Here is a 19,872-nt window from a genome sequence, read left to right as displayed (position 1 = left end):
CGAAGAAACCATTTTGAGTCCAGTCGTTTAAATTCCCTGAAATTATTTGAGATTTCATCCAAGGGGACAAGTGTGGCCAGTTTGATGTCCTGATACTTTATCCCTGGATTTACTGTTCCTCTGCTATCCCTGTCCTGCTGTGGGTATGGTGATGTGTAAGTCAATTCTTAGCAGTACGAAAGTGAGCAGTACTTTGCCTTGGGAAATAACTGAACTATCTGTTCTGTCAGGGTAGCACTGGATGTGTTGCATCGCAGGAGAAAAGACACAGTGCAAAAGCATGGTTTGGTCAGGAGCTTTCAGCAGAAATTTGGCAGAGAATCATCTCACAGAAGTCACAGCCCCCTTGGCTGGGTGGCCCCAGGTACAGTCAGTTCCAGCCCTGCTGCCAGGAGCTCAGCGTGGGGAGGTGGGAGGTACTGGGCCATACCAGCCTGGCCCAGTTTGTTGCCCTCACACATCCTACTGAAAACTCTTACATCTCGATGAGAAGACGAGTCCTTCGCTGCCTGCTGTAGGATCTCTCGCCCTCTTGAGTTCCCACAGCAGGACCTTTCCCCTACCCTCTGACTGAAGGCTGGGTAGGCACATGAAGCTGTAGGGCAGTCTCTACCCTCCTCTCAGGGGTTCTGGCTGCAGCCGCCAGCTCCTTGCACTGTGAAGTGCGGAGAAGGAGACACGTGGCAGAAGCAGGTAAAGTGCTTGGCTGTCCCCACTGATGCCACAAGAACTCAGCAGCTCTCTTCTCTGCCCTCCGCTTTCTTCCCTCCTCCCTCTGCAGCCTGAACCCCCTGAGTGTTCCCACACTGCTGCACGTTAGGGCTTTTTTGTGGAGATGCTGAAAGCACTCGTGCATGAGGTTATCAGAAAGACTTCTGATTATGAGGTTAGTTTTCTGGTTATCAGGCTTCAGATAAGGTACGAGCTGCATCGAAGAGGTGGGTGATAAAGGATCTAGGATTTCTTGACATGTAAGAGCGTGTGTTTTGGGAGCAAGAGCAGGGACAATCTGCAAGCTCCTCATAACCTGAGAGTCCAGCAAGAGATTTCTCAGAGATCTGCTCATAGCACGTGCTGCCATACTGCAAGGAAAACTCTGCAGGGAGATGCTGGGTGGAAGCTGCAGAGCTACAGGCTGATTTAGGGTTGCCTAAAAGCTCCAGGGAACTTCTGCAAATGGACTGGTTTCAGTGACAAAGGAAATACTTAATCTCACAGATTCTTATCAAGCAGGGCTGTTTCATTGCAAATCCTTTATACACCTGCTAGTTGTCCGCTGCAGTTAGTCAGGATAGAAGAGAACTTCTCTTAGCATTTAATCTCCTTATATATTAATTTGGTATGCCTTAATTAAAATACTCTCTGTGATCAAAGTGAATGAGTTGGAATAAAAAAGTCATGGTTGACATTGATAGTATGATTTAAACCATGCAGAGTAATCAAACCTTACTGCAAAATTAATAGGGCAATAGCAGAAACAAACACAAGAAAGTTCATTGTCTGGGAAACCAGATACATCTGAATGAGAGGTGTAGTGCAGCACTCCCAGAGGAGTAGTTGAAAAGCTCTTCAGTGTGTGCAAGGAAAGGATGGGGCCTGGTTTCCTAAAGCCCAGTGTTTCAGTGTGTTGTTATCCATCAGTTTGAGTCACTCCTGTAACAAGGCTGGAGTTATGTATTTGCATTAGGCTGAGATATTGCTAGAGGCTGTTGACAGGTGTTCTTGTAAAATGGTACCTAACAGATAGGTGAGATTAAACAGTCTGAAAAAGGTGTTTCTAATTATCAAATGTTCAAATCTGTAATTCAATCCATGACAAAGTAAAACAGCAGGGGGGGGGAGGGGGGGGAAAGCACAGATCCAAATTCAGCAACAAAAAGAAATGGGGAAAGTAAGCATGGTGCAGTTAAGCCCTTGAAATGAAGGAAAGGGAGAGCTCCTCCCCCCTGCCTGGGGCACCCATCAGCAACTGATGCTGAAGGCCATGCCCAGTGCCGGGCAGGGCACAGCTGCAGTGGTTGTGCAGGCAACTCCATGAGCTAAGGAAGGCTGAAGGACTGGTTAGAGTTTCTTTTTTCAATCTCTCTATTTCTTTTCTATTTTATCCGAGTTTAAAAGTTCAGTTTTTGTTTGTTTGTTACTGCTAAATGGCATTTAAGTCATATTTAGTTGGAATGTGGCTTAGTAAAGTGCAGCTAGGAAGGAAAAAGTATTTACTGAAAAGGGGGAAAAACAATCCCTGGCTGCACAGACACCTGGTGGACTTGTATTTGCATAAAGTGTGTCTCTAGCCTGGAAAAAGATCTAAATTGAAAGCTTGGAAGCAAGCACTTGCAGATCATTCTGATTTCAGTCTGTGCTTGGTAGATTAGACTGGCTCTGACTTACAGCAATGGAAGTTTGGGGCAAATGCTGCCTTTTGACTGCTCTTTTTATTTTCTTTTTCAATCCAAATATCTTCTGAATCTAATAAATGCTAGAAGAAATGCTCAGACTTCTGAAGATGTGTTTCTTATTGATATTAATGAATCCTGCAGAGATTACTCACAGTCAGAATTCTGAAGGTAAGACTAGAAATCCTATGTTGGGAATGTATTCTATGTGATGGAAAAAGCTGTGTTTAGTAAGTAGATTCAAGGTAGATTCAGTGCTGTTTAGTAAGTAGGAGGCTATTCTCTGCTCTCTTGGCCTCAGGGATTATACCAGCAAAGAATTTAGACAAAATTACTTATTATTTAATAGCTTTTTATTTTCAGTGTTCTTCTGTAAAAACATTTAATCAAAGCTGCAGTAAATGTGTGACTGTAAATTATAAGTGTGTATGTAGTTGTGGTAGCTGCATGAGAAACATTTTTGTACAGCAATTGAATGGTAAAATGTCAAACCAACTTTTAATAACGTGATAATCTTTTACAGATTTACCTCTGTTATTACACAAAGCTGCGGTTAGTATTTTTACTTGGTCTCTCTAGTAACATTTATAATATAATCTAAAAATAACTATCACACATTTTTATTTTTTTTTCTTAAGGAGGAAGTAATGACTGGGAAATACCTAAATGGTAACGTGCAAAATTGTTCCCATTTACGTTGCTAAAAGGAATTAAAACTCAGTATCTCGCTGTAACTCTTTCTGTTCCATTTTTTACATGTAGCTCTCCTCGATATGCTTCATTTTCAGAGGTAATGTATTACTCTCACCATCTTGATTTTCTGTATCATCGTGCACTTCACGTCTGATCTGTTTCATTTCCACAAAAGCTGAAACATTATGAAATTGCTACATGATTACTTTGGTCTAGATCTACCATGAGGAATGTTTTGTCCTAATGAGGAAAAAGCTGTTTTTTCATGATAAAGCAAAAAGCAAGCATAGGATGAGGCTGAGAATCTGAATGCATGCTACAGTTATCAAAAACCTTGACAATTAACTTAGTTCATGTATTTCAGCATGGCTTCTTACTGGTGCAGTTCCAGTGTGCAGTCAGTTTCCAGTCCTGCTTCACTCTCCATCCATCCCTCTATCTCCAGCTCTTGGTGACTTTGTACTTATCGCCAATTTTGTCTAAATATGGAAGAGAGTAAAAGCCTCAATTCCACCCTGATGTATTTTGAGAAAATCTGGCAGGGTAAAGAAGAAACACTGACATTAATAACTCTGCTGGGGAAAAGGCAGTAAAAATTAGTCCCCATACTTACTTTGGATAAGCAGATCAGAAGAGGTATTACGAGGAGCCACCACACAGCTCATCTCATGACTGGCAGCATGTCAGAAAATTGATATTATTAGGGAGGGGAAATGGATTTAGACAAAACAAACAAAAAAAAAAAACATTACTAATAGATTCCTCTTCTAATTATTCATTGCATTCAATGTGTTGGCTGTTAATCTGGTTAGGCCAAAAGATACTTGTGTCATTTAGTTGTTACTGATAGTGTTTGCTTCTCTTACTGTCTTGACTAAATCAGCTATTTTATAGGCTATGTTATTTTGCTGGCACTTTTGGTCCTGGTTTCTCTTGCAGTTCTAATGTATGGACAGCAGATATGGTTATAAAAGTCATGGCATATTTCCATGCCCGAGAGGTTAAGTTTACTCTTCGCAGCCTACAGGTTTGTGTCATTTAAAATGCATCAAAATTTTTATTTAAAAGGCAATTAAAATAAGCTACTCAGTCTGTAGCCAAAGTTAGGTTGTCAATAATAGAAGTAATTAATAGCTCTGCAGTGTAGCAGAGATGTAGGAAATATGATTTTTTTTTTATTATTTTTTTTTGTGCCTAAAGATTGTAACATTATGCAAAGATTAAACAATAAGGTGCTTTTGTACCTCTTTTGATGGTAAGCAAAAATTTGCAGTTTTCCGTTTGTTTCTGAATTGAGCATATGCACATGCTTTTTCACCATAAAATTGCAGATTTCTTCAAGATTTTGACTGTGGCTGTAGTTTGCATTACTTCAGATGGAATGAGAGGCTCCAGAGCATCCTAAAAAAATGCTTTCACCTTATAAGGCTCCTCTGAGATGTCTTTTTTATATTGTCACTGGGGAAGTGACATAGAAAAAAGCTGGTTTCCTTTACCCTGTGCCATGATGACTGGTTAGGAGCCAAATCCAACAGCCTCGCCAACTGAAGTGGAGCTGTAGCCACTAACCCAAATCTGGAGTCCTGCCTGCATGCACTCTGAGAGCGTCAAACGTGTGACCCAAAGCCCACAGCCCTGCAGTTCCTCAAACCCCGCTTTGCTGCCACACTCTTCCAAACCTGCATGAGAGTGACCCCACTTCTTTCTGTTTGCTCTCAGTGTCTTCAGAATTCATTTGCACAAATGAGTTTTAACATTTTAAGGCTGTAATCAGCCCTGAACACCCTGGACAACAAAGACCTAGCTGTGTTAATAGGTGGTGGTGGCAATGCAAAGACAACAAAGCAGTGTCAACTCAAATTCCTAACCAATTCTGAAATAATTCTGGTGGGAATTAGAAGGGATTTTCTCCAGTCTAGTGCTAATGAACCTGATCATGTTTTCTGTTGCTATGTTAGAATTCCCCTCGGAGTTTTAAAACAGGCATGAGGTTGTTAGCTGCTAATGCAGTTTGATGTGAGAAAGGGTAGTTTTGCTTTATGACCTAGTGCCTCCTGTCTAATTGCACATTTCCTTCCTTTTTTAAGTAATAATTGTATGCCCACAGTACCTGATGTTTAGAGCTCTTTAAAGAGTTTACTTGTGCAGCTCTGCCATGAAGCAGAAAAACACTAGTATATTTGTTTTTATGAAAGGAAAAAAAGGTATTTTTGTTACACGTCTCACTGAAGAGAACTTGCTCATGGTACCAGGAATTGGATTTAATAGCTATTGTCTTCCAGCATTGTACTTAGATGATTTTTGTTTCCATTTTGTGTTGATTGTAGTTATTCTGGTCACTGATAACATGGGCAGTACAGGAAGCTAAACACTTATTCCTCCTTATGTGGTGATTTTCAGGGACTAAAAGATGCATCTAGTGGGATACCATAAATTTTATGTATATAATGCATATTTTTTTAATACTTCAGACATCCATACAGAGTTACTTGAAGAACCTTTTATACCAGCCCAGGCAGCTGCTGTCTGCATTTCAACAACTTGATCAACAGCAGTTCCAGACTGCAATGAAGTATCTCTTCAACAGCAGAAAGGACTATCTTGTAAGTCTCTGAGAAATAGAGCTGCTCTCAAAGCTTAGATAAAAGGACCAGATTTGGGCTCTCACCATGCATGCTGTGCTGTTACTTGGCTGGCTTGGAGCAGATTGCAGGAGCCCCTTTCTGTAGGTCGGTGTCTAGAGGTTGGTTGACAGCCCCAAGTCAGGATTTTCTGTCTACTCACTGGAGAAAGATGCATGTCCAGAGAACACTTCTGTGGGGTGGGTCCTCAAAGAGGACCACTTGTTCTCTTTGAGTTTCTGTTTCTTCACATGGACTAGAAAGAGGCAAGATGACTGAAGAAAGTGAAATTAATTATCCTGTTAAAGCACCATACAAGCAAATAATTAGGCAATTCGGAGGGGAAGCAGCATGGTGTTTTTTCTTGCCTTTGTGCTGCATGGGTTATGTGGGTGACCCACCTTATATGTTTCACTCAAATCCAGCGAGTGCCACTCAGTGGGGATGGCCTCCACCTGTTTGGGATGGTATCCTGGTACATGACAGCACTTTGCATCCTTCCTGCGGGCTTCCAGCGTGTGCATCACTGCAGGGGTGCAGATTACCTGGAACAAAGGCAGAGCATTTCCCCAGCCATGTGAGGTAACTGCCCAGGACAGACTCTGGACAATGCAGAGAGCACTTCCCGAGGAACAGCGGTGCAGCTTCTGTTGCTGAAGCAAACCAGATGGTTGTATAGTGCGTACTGGGAGGAGGTGCATAGAGCATAAACCCTGTCAATAAGCTGTAAATTTTGTCTTCTCAAGTGATGGATGTAGTTCTGAAATGGGTAATAATTACAGTAACAAATAACCAAGCCTGGGACTATCAGCTCTGACCTTGCTGTCCTAGAGACGTTGATATTTGAGAAGGAACAACCCAATGCTCTGTCCCCTGCCAGACTGTCTTTTACCTGCGCTTGTTTCTTTGATGTTGCATGGTGTCTTGAAGAGGGTGTTTGTAATAACAGCTGTTGAAATACTGCATGGGAAAAGATCCATTCTAGAGTTGCCTACATACTAAATTACATATGAAATAATACTCATTCTATTCCAGTATCTGTTCATTTTTCCAAGTAACTAACTCCTTCGTGAGAGTACGTGTTGTAACTTGAACCATTTGGCTTTTTCTGTTTTTCATTTTGATTTTTTTATAAAGATTCAAGCTGGTCTGTAGCCAACACCAAACAGGAATTATCTGAAGAAATGCAACCAGGCAGAGTTTTGCAGCTATTTTTCATGAGAACAGCACCATATTGTTTGTGGGGTGCTTTCTATGAGGCTTCAAAATGAACAGTTTATGGAATTAATCGGGAAGACGTTATTTTAACCCTGTGTTGTTTGCAGGAAATTGGAAATGTTATTCTTGATTGGGAAAAAACTCGGGAGCGAATTTTCCAAATTCCAGGAGTGAACAGAACCTTGTTTCTTATAACACTGGAGAAATGCTTTCTGGCTCTGAGGGCTATGGACTGTGTAGATATCCTAAGCCAGATTTTGCGAATGTCAGCAGTGAATTATCTCCAACCTGATGTCGTTGGGAGTCTCCCAAGTGATCTGCAGGAAGACGTTTTCAGAAACTTGTAAGCCATTTATTTTCCAGTCATCACAATCATCACAATTAGTACTATGTAGTATTTCTTCAGGATTTGTATACTTAGAAAAAAGTTACTGTTCTCACTAGTAGATTACCAGTCTCACTATTTTATCAGCTGCAGCTTTCCACTTTTATCTTGCTGTTTCTAAAAACATTTGTACATGTGTTTTTTGGGTGCTTTTTTCTTTGCATACTCATTAGTGAATTAATATGCCACTGTATCACTTAGATCAACTGTATTTAAGGACCTTTATGACAGAACCTCAGCAAATACACAGAAAGCTCTGTATGGCTGGATGAAGGAGATTCTACAGAAACCCTATAACAGAAGTGGTATGTTATGCACTACCTGTTCTTCTTGCTTATCATAAGAGAAAAACAGTCAACAAAAGACTTCTCTTGTATTGTGTTGTTTCTCATGTTTAACACAGGACTGTTATGAGTAGCTCTCTGCAATGCCTTTGCTGTGGACTGCAATAAGCATAGAAGATCTGTTAATCACAGCAAATAGCTCCCCAGAGATGCTTGTTGTTCACCTCTTCTGCTCAGAGATGTACTCAAAGCCTCTGTTCTCAAATTCCTTCTCTAAGATTTAAATAGGATATGTACTGTTTACTTCTGAACTCCTGCTGAGACTAGAATAGACCTGTCTGAGAGCCTATTATTTAAAGAAAAAAAAATCAATCTATTTGTATGCATTTTCCTATGTCTGTTTCCCTGACTAATATATCTTTAATACCACGCTGGGACAGTGCAGGGGATGCTCCACGAGAGGGCTGTAATGCCAACATATCAAAGCCGCATCTGCGTCTCACTGAACATCCCAGTGTGTGTTCTTCTTGTTCCTCTGGAAATGAAAGGCAAAATGCCCCCTCGTTTCAGCGTAGCAAAATCTGGCTCCTGGGACCACAACTACTTCAAAATATCTGCATAAATTGTAAACTTGTAGAGGGGAAAATCACCACTCTGCTGTCATGCATTCTACCGTGGGCAGACTCACCTCATGGTGCTCAGCAATCCTAGGAAGGTCCCACAGCATCAGGCATCATGCCTGGAACATTAGTGAGCCCTCAGTTAATGAAAGATCACCCAGCTCAGGAGGGACTGGGAACTGCCATGCCTCTCTTCTGTCCTGTTGCTCTTGCACGTGCAAAACAGTGCAGGTGTGGGGAAGATATGATATCATGCTGAGTAGTCAAGTTAGGACACTTTGGGAAAACACTGTCTTTCTAGTTCATATTACCATATTATTATATTATTACCATATTATTATATTATTAATATTATTATCATATTATGGTCTGTAAATACTTTATTCTCAGGGATCCTGATTTCATTTAAAATACTTTTTGAGAATGTTACCAGATAAATGACATTTATTAAATGTTAGGCAGTATTTTGTATTTTTTCTAATCTTTTTCCATATGAGTATATGAATAATTATCAATTTTCTCTAATATTGGTATTCCATATTACAGAAATAATTGGTATTATCAATAATATTATATGAGATACATCAAGAGTTACAAAATACTATGCCTTCCTGATTTGAATACAAATAATATATTTGATTAGGAAAACCTAAGTTTAAAAAATGTTGCTTCATACTTAATACTATTAGTATAGTTTTGCCAGTCCTGTACTTTATCCATTTCTCTTCTACAACAGAAAAGATTGTCTTCATATGAGAAAATTTGAGACAGTTGCAATACTTCAGTTTCATTAAAAAGTGAATGAGTTCTTAAGAATGTGGTGCTAAGAGCTAGCTAATGGAGGGAATCTGATTCTGTCTGCAAAGGATTTTTCTGATTTGCAGCTATTTTTTGATTGTTTACCAATAATAACATACTGGGCATGATATTTTTTAAAAACAATGACTTTCCAAACATTGTAGTAACTAACTATTTGTTGAAAACAGATTTCAATGAATCAGCTTCATGGGTCAGTGCAGAAAATTTATGGATTTTAGGAAGATACATGGTCCATCTGCCTTTGGAAGAAATTCTGAAAATTAGTCTCAGTGAAGTAAGTAGAAGAGTGTCATTGGATGTATCATTGTCAAATGATGTCCTCTACAAAAGGTGTAAACAAAATGCAAATTTAAACGTGAAAGAGGAATTTATATATTTTAAATTTCTTAAATGTGACATGAATTTAAATTCATTGTCAACCAATTATTCCTCTCTTATGTAATTCAAAAGGACTTATCAGTGATATGTAGTTATTTATCTGTATCAGGCTTCTGTGATTTGTATTGAAAGGACCAGTGAAAGAAGACCCTCAAATTGTTGGACAGTTCAATAGTATTACCTTCAAAAATACTGTATTATCCAAATCTTCTTTCTTTCTGTAAAGCATACACTGAGTCAGTTAATTTATAGTGTCAAACATGTTTTATTAGATGCAGTTATTCCCTAATCCTAATGAATGACTTTGTTTGCACTGATCAGATAAGACTATTCATTAGCTACGACAATGCAACAAAGCAGTTGGACACAGTGTATGATATCACACCAGAGCTTGCACAAGCCTTCCTGGACAGAATAAACTCATCGGGATTTGATGTGAGAAACACTTCAACTGTCTACAGGCAAGACTGATTTTTTTGTTCTTGCTGTGTATGGGGAGAATGAATAAATAAGAAGAGAACTAAAGAGAGTCTAACCAATGAGTAGCTTCTGAGATTGTTGATCTGGCATAGCTTTTTTCTTCCAGCAGAAAAATACAGGCTGAAATCCAGCCCTGGTTAGCAACGGTGAAGAACTGCGCTTTATGAATTTTGGAGGTGTGCCTAATTAGCTGATGCTTCCTCTCTGGCTCTGCAGTGAGGAGTTGTCAGTAGTAAGAGGACTACAGCAGTGTGTGTGGGACCCAATCGAAGCTCCATCAAACTGTATAGTACAGCAGCTAAACAAATTGGGAGAGCAGGACACAAGCCCTGTTAGCTGTTTGAATTGCAGAAAAGAGAAGTGAAAATCACATTATGGTTAGGACTTAAGGAAAAAATTTTAGCTCATGTCAATCAGGGCTGCAGAAGGTGTCCAACTGATAACATCACCAGAGTGGTCACAACGTGGAGAGGTCTAAAGCCCATCCTGCTGTCTTCTTTACAGGTAGTCTTGCACAGCAGAGATGAGTTATGGTTAGGAGCCTGTGACTTTATGTGTGCAAGAGGAAAACTGTGCTTCTAGGGCTGTCAAATCAGCAATGAACTGACTTTAACAAATACATATATGTATATATACATATGCAGTTTGCTTTTATTCATAAATATGTAGTGAGCAAGAGCTACCTGCAGGAAAGCACCATGTTCTACATTTACATTTACACTGTCATGTAAGTGGATGTATTTAGTCCTAAGACACCACTGTCTGGAGTTATTTGTACTTTCCTCAGAGAATGCTTCAGAGTTTTAAACTAACGAAGAATGTGGCTTTGGAGCTTCTATCATTATTGCAATGTAACTCATTGACTTCTGTGAAGTACTGTTGATTGTTGGGGATGTAAGTGACAGAATTATGCCCACACTCTAGGTTTCAATGTTAAAAATCTTAAAAATGATTTTACCGCTCATGAGAGGTGCCAGGTTCTAATCAGTGAGAGAAATACCATGCTCCATAGTCCTTAATGTATTCCATTTTCACAACACACTTATTTTATATTACTCACTTTAACCACTCTGACTGTTTGAATGCATTTTTACTTTTAAGAAGTAGCATTATTCATTGCTGCTAATCCCAGAGGAGATGAAGAGCTCTTGGTGGTTATGGAATAATGCATCAGGAGGTAATTATTTGGTATAAAAGTGCAGTTGTAGATGTTTCTTTGATTTGTGTGTTAGTTTGATGACGTCCCAAGAATTTAGATGGGCTGCTAAAGTGGTAGGTTGTTATATCATTAAGCTGCTTGTTGCTGAGGGACTAAAGGAACTAAAAGCAGAGGTTATGTACAAAGCAGATTTTTACCATCTTTGTGATAGTGCTGCATGCCACACCCGTGCTGTGCTGGCACAACTGAGACGGTGAACCACAGCACCATTCCTCCTAACCAGCACTGAATCCAGCCAAGGCCCTGTTGTAGGGATAAAGAACTGTGTTTGATGGGAAATGCGGCAGGCTTTGTTTAAGCCTGAAACTACAGAGTGACTATAATGTAATGCTCTTGCTGCTGCTCCACCATATTAATCTTACAAATGAAATCTAAACAGGATTTGAAATAAGAGTACAAAACATTTGCTAAATCTGGATAAGAACTCAGGACGCCACTTCAAGACTTCCTAATAGCCCTCTATCCTTTTCCAGGCAGAGATAACTGCCAGTTCTGCCAAAGGCAGTGGAATCTGGTAGCTGGGAAAATCCAGGCATGGTCAAACGGAACTGTGAAACTTAAAGTTTTTTACAGCACAGTCAATCTGGGTGGAGTTTAGATGAATAAAGAGAATATTGTATGTCCTTCATATCCAAATTTAAGGCCATGTGGAGTTTTAGAAATGCTGCTTTAAAGCATCAGTGACAAACAAATCATTCAAGTTTTGAGCACATAGGGTATGTCATACCATTCTTCACTTTCTTGGGAGTGACAGCTGTTATCTCAGAAGCCAGCTAATGTATTTCTTCCTATAGGCTAGGTTTGTTGGTTTGCTTTTATGATGACATGGAACAGATGGATGCTGCTGTGGCCCGGGCTTTACTTCATCAAATGATTAAATGCAATCAATTAAAAGGTTTCCAGGCCAAGGTTCAGAAGGTGGGTACTGTGCTCATATTTCCTCTTACTGTGTTGTCAGGATTGGGAAAGGACTTTCTTTTTGAATTCAGAAAGATAAGAGTGAAAGATTACTGGGATCTAAGAAATAATGAAATTGTTCTTGAGTGTCTAAAGCAAAATATAAAAGCTTTTCTTTTTTTTCCTCACCATACTCATTCTTTTCTTGTTCTGTTTCTTCCATATTTCTTTGACAACTGTCATTCTACTGTGGGATTTAATGAAGTGTGTGGCCACTAATTGCTTGCCAGTGTCTATTCCAAAAACTCCAGTTGAAGTAATTGGAAGTTGGTTCTTGGCAGATTTGTTTCCCATCTATTTTTTTGTTTGTTTGTTTGCTTTAGCTTAAATCTCAGCTCCTGAATATTGCCGTGCAGAACCAGACATTGAATGATACCCTTGGATCGCTGTCAGATGCTGTGGTTGGGCTGACTTCAGGCCAGCTGGAATCTTTGTCACCTGAAGCAGTGCATAATGCTATTGCGACACTAAACCAAGTCTCTGGGTGGGCAAGAAGCCAAGTTATGATTTTATCCAGTAAATACCTCTCTTACGGAAAGGTACCTCTGATACAGCTTTCTTATCTTCTGTTTTTGAAAGCAGAGACTTTTTCCTCCCAGTAACTGTAATTTTTGAAAGGTTTAGGGCTGGTGTGAGACTTGTAGAACTGTTAGTGGTCTGAAAAATTTGTTTAAATCAAAGAAAAACATTCCTGAATTCTCCTGGTAATTGGGAGAATGCATATTTGCAATTGGCAATTGTGTGTTATTTTGTTTGTATCACTGCCCCACACAGCTGAATTTGCATGATCCCAAACTAAATATTCTGATATACTGTAATGAGTCGGGGTCCCCTCTAAAGTTTCCAAAAAAAGGAACCTCAGGGAATAAATGGGACAGTTTCCCCAGAACTGTTTTGTCTGAATTGAAAGATGTCTGCAGCAAGTGCATCCCTAGGCAAGAAAAGCTATTAAGTACTCAAAAAAAATCGTTTTGGTTTAGTAATGTTTGATTTTAAATAAGTATTTTATGTACAATCCAGAAGACTTTGTTTGCTCTGTTATCTCTGCAGGTTTTATCATTTTATAATGTTAGCCAAATGGGTGCACTGGTGACTGGTATTAGCACTGAGTCATTCTACAGAATGAACCCGAAAGAGCTTTCTCAGGTCATTCGAGGCACAACATCCCAGTACTCATCAGACTTATCTCCTGCACAACAGCAGGGGATCCTCAGGAAGGTAATTACAAACTGCAGTGTGTAGCAGATTCTCTCTGCACAAAAGCACAATAACCAGATATGCAGAGTGTGATTTAAAATGTTACCAAGACTTGGAATAAGTTCAGTGGTTAATATTTCTGGTGCTTTGTTGGTTGTTTTTTTTTTTAGTACTAAGTGTGTTTTGAAGGCTCTCTCTAGCTTACTTCCAAGACTTTTTTAATCCTGACATGTTTTTCTTTTATACTCTTCAGAGAAATATTACACAGAATAGAAAGATAAATCCTGTAAATCTAAGCATCAGTTCTGAAGTGTCATGTATTTGTCTCTCACACTTTTTAGATAGCTTCATCTACAGATTCTTCTTCACTGGTCACAGATATACAAGGAGCTTTCTTTAGAGAAATATCTCTTTCTGATTTATGGAAGGAGAATGGATATAATTCTTCAATGATGAAAGAAAAAGAGCTAAGAAGCAGCCAGGTAAAAAGAAAAAAACAATAACAATGAATTTTCCAGTCCACTGCAGTTGAGTATGATGGGAGAACAGGAAAAGTGTTGTAATACATATGTGTTGAAAGAACAGAGGCAGAAGAAAGGAACTGCCCCAAACATGTTTTCATGGAAGCAGCCAGCAGTCACTTAGAGCCATGGCAGGTTTCTGAGACAATGTTGTGAAAAAGAAAGTGTTAATGTGCACAGTTTAAACATCTTCAAGATTCTGACGCATTCTTTCCAGTACTGTGTACTAGATGCTTGCATACACAGCCAGTCCTTTGGCTCTGTCCAGATATGAAAGGTTAGACCATGTGACCTCCAGAGCTCTCTTCAAACCTTCATTATTCCATGGCCATGTGCCAGAAATGTGTTTAACATCATCCCACAGTGCCGGTCACTGATGCGAAGAGTAGGTTCACCACTGGGTACCAAACCTTGTGGCTGACCATTCTGGACACTGGAATGGTCTTTAGAGCACCTGATAGTATTAAACATACAGAAACCTTGCAGTGGTGGTTGTATCTTTCAGCTGTATTACTGAAGTTTTACTTTAAATGTGGTGGCTTTTATTTCAGGCCTTGTATCTGTATGAATTACTGTCTAAGAAAAGTTCTTCTGTTGACCTCCTAAGGTATGGATAATAGTCTAGTTCTGTTACCAGAGCAACTTTAAGGTAAACTTCATGTGGCTGTTTTGTATTATTTTATGTTTGTTTATTTATTTTTAAGTTTTGATAGCCTTTAGATTACAAGAAAGGAGAGGTAGTCATAGAAACTTAACCTTTGGTTGTGGGGAATAAGGACTAGATTCTGCTAAAAATACTGAAAAGATTGAACTTTGCTTTCCCTATCAGTACAGGACAGCTTCTGAAAGGAGTGACTTGTCAGCTGATTGAAAATATGGGCACAGCCTCTTTTTTAAACCATTTCAAAATCTTTGAAAATAATCTTCATCTGCTTTCCCCGTATCAGGTAAAACCAGAAAAAGACTGTGTGCATAAGTGTGCTCAATATCCAAACTTTTGTCAGATTTTTTTTCCAAATCTTGTACTTGTGAACTTGTCTGTTAACATATTTCATTTAAATCTTATATGCATTAATTTGTTCATTATCATACTTCATTTTGGCAATTTCATTTGGCATTTAAGAATTGCAAGAAGTTTTTATAGTCATTCCAACTTGCTAATCTGTAAGTAATCTTTTTGGAAATGTATGAATAGCTTTTGGAAAAATACTAGCACTCTCATGTGCCCAAACATAGAATGTTTCATCTCTGATTTCTGCAGAAAGTAAACTCTAAACTACTGAAGATAACACACACAGTTTTCTATATGCTAATTTACAAGCTGTATTTCCATTTTTCCTCAAAAATAACAAATGCTTAAGATCTTAATTTTTGTTGCTTTTAGGTTAATTGTTTGGCTTGGAAGTTTTGGAAAGTCTCCAATGCATCTATTCCTCCCTTCTTCTTCTTGGTGCTTCCGTAAGTTGCATCTTACTGTATCTTAAGTTACCACATCTGTAGCGGCACATTTTGAGTTGTTCTTCTGAGCATTTTTTTTTATAAACTACAATTTATAATTTTTGCAGTTCAGACTCATCTCTGAGATTTTCTGTCTCCACAGATGTTATGGGCGTGGATATTGGCATCTGATGGTCAGGTCTGTATTCTGAGACCATTCTAATTCTTTTGCAGGATTGAGTACCTGGAGTACATTTCAGGCCCTCTGTGTCTCCCTTTCGTTGAAAGCCTTGGGAAGACTGAGATGGACCTCTTGAGTCCAAGCTTTCACAAAAAAGAAACTGTGCTGCAGAAAGTGCAGGAATGCTTGGTAGGCACGGTTAGGTGGGTCAGTGGTGGAGGGGGAGTTGCACAGAACCTGCTGAAAATTCCAAACTCAGTGAGAGTGTGTGATTAGCTTTCGCTTTGTTTATTGTCATATGGTCAATCACAAAGTCATGCTGCCTGCTTGTAGTCTCCAGGTACACAAGGATGCTCACAGTCTCCTGTAGATAGACTGGAGATCAGGTGGAGATAGTGGCTCTCCTGCTCTGTGTTGGTGCAGTGAAACTGTAGCTGATGGCCCTGGCAAACCAATAGGCAGTAACACAGCATGGCAATTTCTTCACCATCACTAGCAGCAGCAATTTAAGACTGTAGGGTCACTTAAAGAAACTCCAAAAATATTCATATTTCAACAAAGATGCTTTTCTTGCTTAGGATAAACTGTGCTTACTCCTTTGTACAGGGTTCCAAATTAGGTTTGCTGCCTAGAAATACTGGAAAAAATGCACATTTAATTTAAATATTTTTTTAAAAATTACAAATGTAACTCATTGGAAATACCAGTAGAGATGAATCCTAAGACTCAGTTATTGTCTTTGTTTAAAGTACAGCAAACAATGTGTGGTTTTCTGGATTGTATTTATGTATAGGCAGTGATGCAGTTTTACCAAACTCCTAATTTATTCCTAACAGAAGCCTGGTGTCTGTAAGAGTTCAAAGATCCCTATTATGCCAGAGCTACCCAGAGTTGCTTTTGAAACAGCTCTGCAGTGAGGATTTGTTATAGATCAACATAGAGAGTTCATGTATTTTTCATGTAGATCAAAATAATGCCTCTGTCTGTAATTTGTTCTCCTGGAGAAGAGAAGGCTCAGGTGGGATCTTACCAATATAAGATTACAGGAGCACAAACTGAAATATGGGAAATCACAAGTAAATATAAAGAAAAGGCTTCTGTTACTGTGAGGGTTTTTGAACACTGGGACAGGTTGCTCATGGGGAGTCTCCATGCTTGGAGATGTGCAAAACCCAATGAGGCCGCAGGCAACTGGCTGTTGCTGGCTTGCACTGAGCCCAAAGTTTGGACCAGGCGATCTCTACAGCTCATCGAGACTCAACCATCCTGTGGTTCTGCTTGCACTGCATTTCATACAGAGATGCCAGTCACCGTTTGCATAAGTTTTTTGTCTTACCTGTTTGTATTCTTATATTTTCTTCATGCACTGTTTTGATTTTGTTGTTATCTGCCTTAGGAAACATTTTTCTTTGCCTCTGTGTGCATTAAAAAATATTCTCAGGAAATGTCTTTGACCGCAGTGAAGTGGCTGGAACAGCCTGACCCTGCTGACCCATTTGCAGCTGAAATTATTCCCTCTTGCTCCAACAATTGCCACTCCTTCAGACCTGCATGTGGCACAGACAGTTGTACTGGGAAGATTTTGTGATTTCTGCTCACTTTTTTTTTAAGGAAAGCTAGTTTTTGATGCAGCTTTGAGTATTCATGTCCTTGTGCACATGAACCAGCCCTGCCCTCGTCTTTTGACTAGAGAAACTCTGTGAAGTTTTGTGGTAACAAGAGTTTCTGGCCCCTCAGAGCCATTGGAGGACTCTCCTGGCAGGCAGAACTGCACTGATTCTGTACGTGCTGAATGGTCACCTGGAGCCTGTGGCAGGCATTTTACATTATTTTTTATGTGTGGTTCAATATGAAATAAAGAATGCACTAGAGCTTAACAAATGCTTACTAAATATCACCAGTTGTGGTAAGAGCAAGAAGTATAATCTGGCTTCAATAGAAACTGTAGATTAAGTTGCTGATGCAAACTATAGAGTCTTTGTTCTTTAAAGGGTCACCAAGCTTAAATGTGTTGTGATGCAGCTGAGTGATACAGGACAAGAGCCAAGATTAGCTCAGTCAACAAAGTAAATTCTTGTTTCAGAATGGCTCCATTGCTGATGAATATGATGTTGACCTACTTGGAAATCTAATCTGCCACTTACCTCCAGCTTTTCTACATGGCAGAATGTCCCTGAAGGCAATGGCAACAGCCCTTCATCAATTCAAACTCTGTCGACAGCTCAGCCATGAGCAGAAGACTGAAATTAAATACAAGCTCCTTGAGTTATATGGGTAAGGTATTAGGTATAGTACCTTGCTTCTGCTGACAGTTAAGGCAGTGCTCTCTGTTTACTAGAATGACATTTCTGTTTAAGTGTGTAATGTGATAACTGCAGAACAAACTACAGCCCAAGGGACACCCTGGACAAGTTAAATCCCGGAGGAAAAAAGAGAGAAAGCATAATGGTTGAGGAAGGGCAGGCAGTAGGAATCTCTGGTGTAGTAAGAGCTGGGGGTTACTGGTGAAGTATGGCACAGGGAGCTGAAGAATTCTCACACTTGTGCACTGGTTTGAGAAGAAAAAGATGACTGCAGGCACCTGTGGTAACTGAAGAGAGCCAGATGAAGAAGCAGGGGGATATATTGAAGCAACAAAGGAGAGAGTGTGTTAGATATCGTTAATGACTCAGATTAGGAGTCTGGTTTGAACTACATTGCTGTATCAGTCATGCAAAAAAAGCAAAGCTGTCCTCTGGCAAGAATGTGAAGTTTCTCTTTTGCATGCTCTCTTAGAGATATCTTGCTTGTGAAGGCTGAGACTAACCACTTAGTTTCTATGCATCCCTTTAGTCCCAAAGTCTGTCACTGGGTGCTCATTCAGCTTTCTCCTAGTTGTCAGGACTTTTCTGGGGATGCTGTCGCTGTATTTTCCAACAGATGCTGTCCCTGCATCAATCTTGATACAGATTCATTTGTATGATGAATAATGATACACTGTGGTCAATAATACTTCGCTTTATTATAAATATAATAAATGTCTAGTCAGATGTTCTCATAGCAGGGCAATAAATGCAACAAAGTTTTCTAAGAGAACACAGACTTCTAACAGGCTGGTTATACAACTACCTTCTGCAGAATTTTCCATGCTGAAAATTATTTATCCAAGTGCTGTCTTAAGTTAACCCCCAAACAGGTTGGCTAACATTTGTCAGTTTTGTGTCAAACAGCCCAAATAAGCGCAGTGCTAAGCAACATATATTTTGAAAAACCCTGCATCACTCAGAACTGAAATTCTTACATATTTCTTTGAATAATTTAGCATGTTATTTCAGGAGCTATAGTAACTATCATAGAAAGGATTTCTAATACAGAAATGGCTTAGGTGTCATTAGACCTGGCTCTCCAAAGTGTTAGAGCTGCCTTCATCTACTCTTGGATCTTACAGATGAAGGAGGTAGCTCTGACAGCTGAACAGGGAGCTAATAAGGTACTTATTTAATTTTTCAGTGTCATCATCTGTTTCTTGTTTCTGTCCCTTCATTTTGAAAAGATTGAGTTACCCTCCTGATTTGTTTAGTGAATTTGATCTCTATAGAATGAGAGGGAAATTGTCCATTTTTCCTAGGTGTTCATGGGCCTGTTTGTCAGAAACGTTGAATGCCCCAGCTCCCATTTTCATTAGGGAAAGCTACAGTTGCCCAACAACAATGAAAAAACTGCATGTAAACATGCAAATGGTTCAATATTGCAATATATTTTTTGTTTGTTGTTTTGATTTGGTTTTGTTTTAACTTAGAGAAGCAAGTACTTGTAAGTGTTGCCTGCCTATTAGCCAAGGTGATCCTTAGGATAAGGGATTTGGGAAAAGGATGGTTTCAGTTTTGGTTACGATGGTTCTTATTTGGTTTCCATTTAGCAGAATATTATTGCAGTATGAATCTGATAGAAAATGGAAAACTTTAATTGCTCTGAAAAGAACTGTTTCTCCTTGTTTGGACGCTGTAGTGCTAAGACTGTTACAAACATTGAGGGAGAGAGAGGGCAAAGCAATGTTTGAAGGCTTTCTCTGTATGTCCTGAGAATTCCACTACTGCTCCACATGTCTGAGAGAGATGAGAAAATGCAGTCTGATGTTACAGAATCATAGAGTGGTTTAAGTTGGAAGGGATCTTTAAGATCATCCAGTTCCAACCTCCGTGCTGTAGGCAGGGATACCTCCCACTGACCAGGTTGCTCAATATGCATGAATCATCACACTGGTGTAGGATCATCTGTCTTTACTATATGATACAGTATAAGAAAAAACTCTGAAGTTTCAGTGTGATTTTGACTGCAAGCATTCTTCATTAATAAAGTTTTCAAAAATACTTTTTTCAGCTCTCCAAAGAACTGGACAGCTGAAACAACATTAGATGTTGGACCATTCATAGCTCAGTTGTCAAAAGGAGAACTAAATGTCCTTGCTGAAAAGGTATGTTCTTATTTTA

At 39.3% G+C, this 19,872-nt stretch overlaps 1 protein-coding gene across 3 annotated transcripts in view; it reads left to right on the top strand.

Annotated features, from left to right (window-relative positions):
• The first annotated feature begins 1,863 nt into the window (after nt 1–1,863).
• Nucleotides 1,864–19,872, top strand: part of OTOA (otoancorin) — a 34,041-nt gene continuing 16,032 nt past the window's right edge. For 2 of the 3 annotated variants that reach the window (XR_016471640.1, XM_090151490.1), the window contains exons 1-18: nt 3,030–3,062; nt 3,156–3,183; nt 4,026–4,113; nt 5,558–5,689; nt 7,033–7,268; nt 7,512–7,615; nt 9,201–9,307; nt 9,733–9,872; nt 11,905–12,028; nt 12,391–12,606; nt 13,118–13,285; nt 13,606–13,746; nt 14,337–14,392; nt 14,615–14,732; nt 15,170–15,243; nt 15,457–15,592; nt 17,487–17,677; nt 19,763–19,856. Coding sequence is in view for 2 of the 3 variants with exons in the window: in XM_090151490.1 (XP_090007616.1) it covers nt 3,041–3,062; nt 3,156–3,183; nt 4,026–4,113; nt 5,558–5,689; nt 7,033–7,268; nt 7,512–7,615; nt 9,201–9,307; nt 9,733–9,872; nt 11,905–12,028; nt 12,391–12,606; nt 13,118–13,285; nt 13,606–13,746; nt 14,337–14,392; nt 14,615–14,732; nt 15,170–15,243; nt 15,457–15,592; nt 17,487–17,677; nt 19,763–19,856 (2,175 nt within the window). In the remaining variant the exon portion in view is untranslated. Of the gene's footprint in view, nt 2,565–2,916; nt 2,946–3,029; nt 3,063–3,155; nt 3,184–4,025; nt 4,114–5,557; nt 5,690–7,032; nt 7,269–7,511; nt 7,616–9,200; nt 9,308–9,732; nt 9,873–11,904; nt 12,029–12,390; nt 12,607–13,117; nt 13,286–13,605; nt 13,747–14,336; nt 14,393–14,614; nt 14,733–15,169; nt 15,244–15,456; nt 15,593–17,486; nt 17,678–19,762; nt 19,857–19,872 lie in introns of those variants that run through there. The other variant, XM_031606625.2, reaches the window with a different exon arrangement.

The sequence above is a fragment of the Phasianus colchicus genome, chromosome 16 (genome assembly GCF_987193195.1).
Source record: "Phasianus colchicus chromosome 16, bPhaCol1.hap1.1, whole genome shotgun sequence".
Lineage (NCBI taxonomy): Eukaryota > Metazoa > Chordata > Aves > Galliformes > Phasianidae > Phasianus > Phasianus colchicus.
This window is presented reverse-complemented; position numbering and strand designations above follow the sequence as displayed.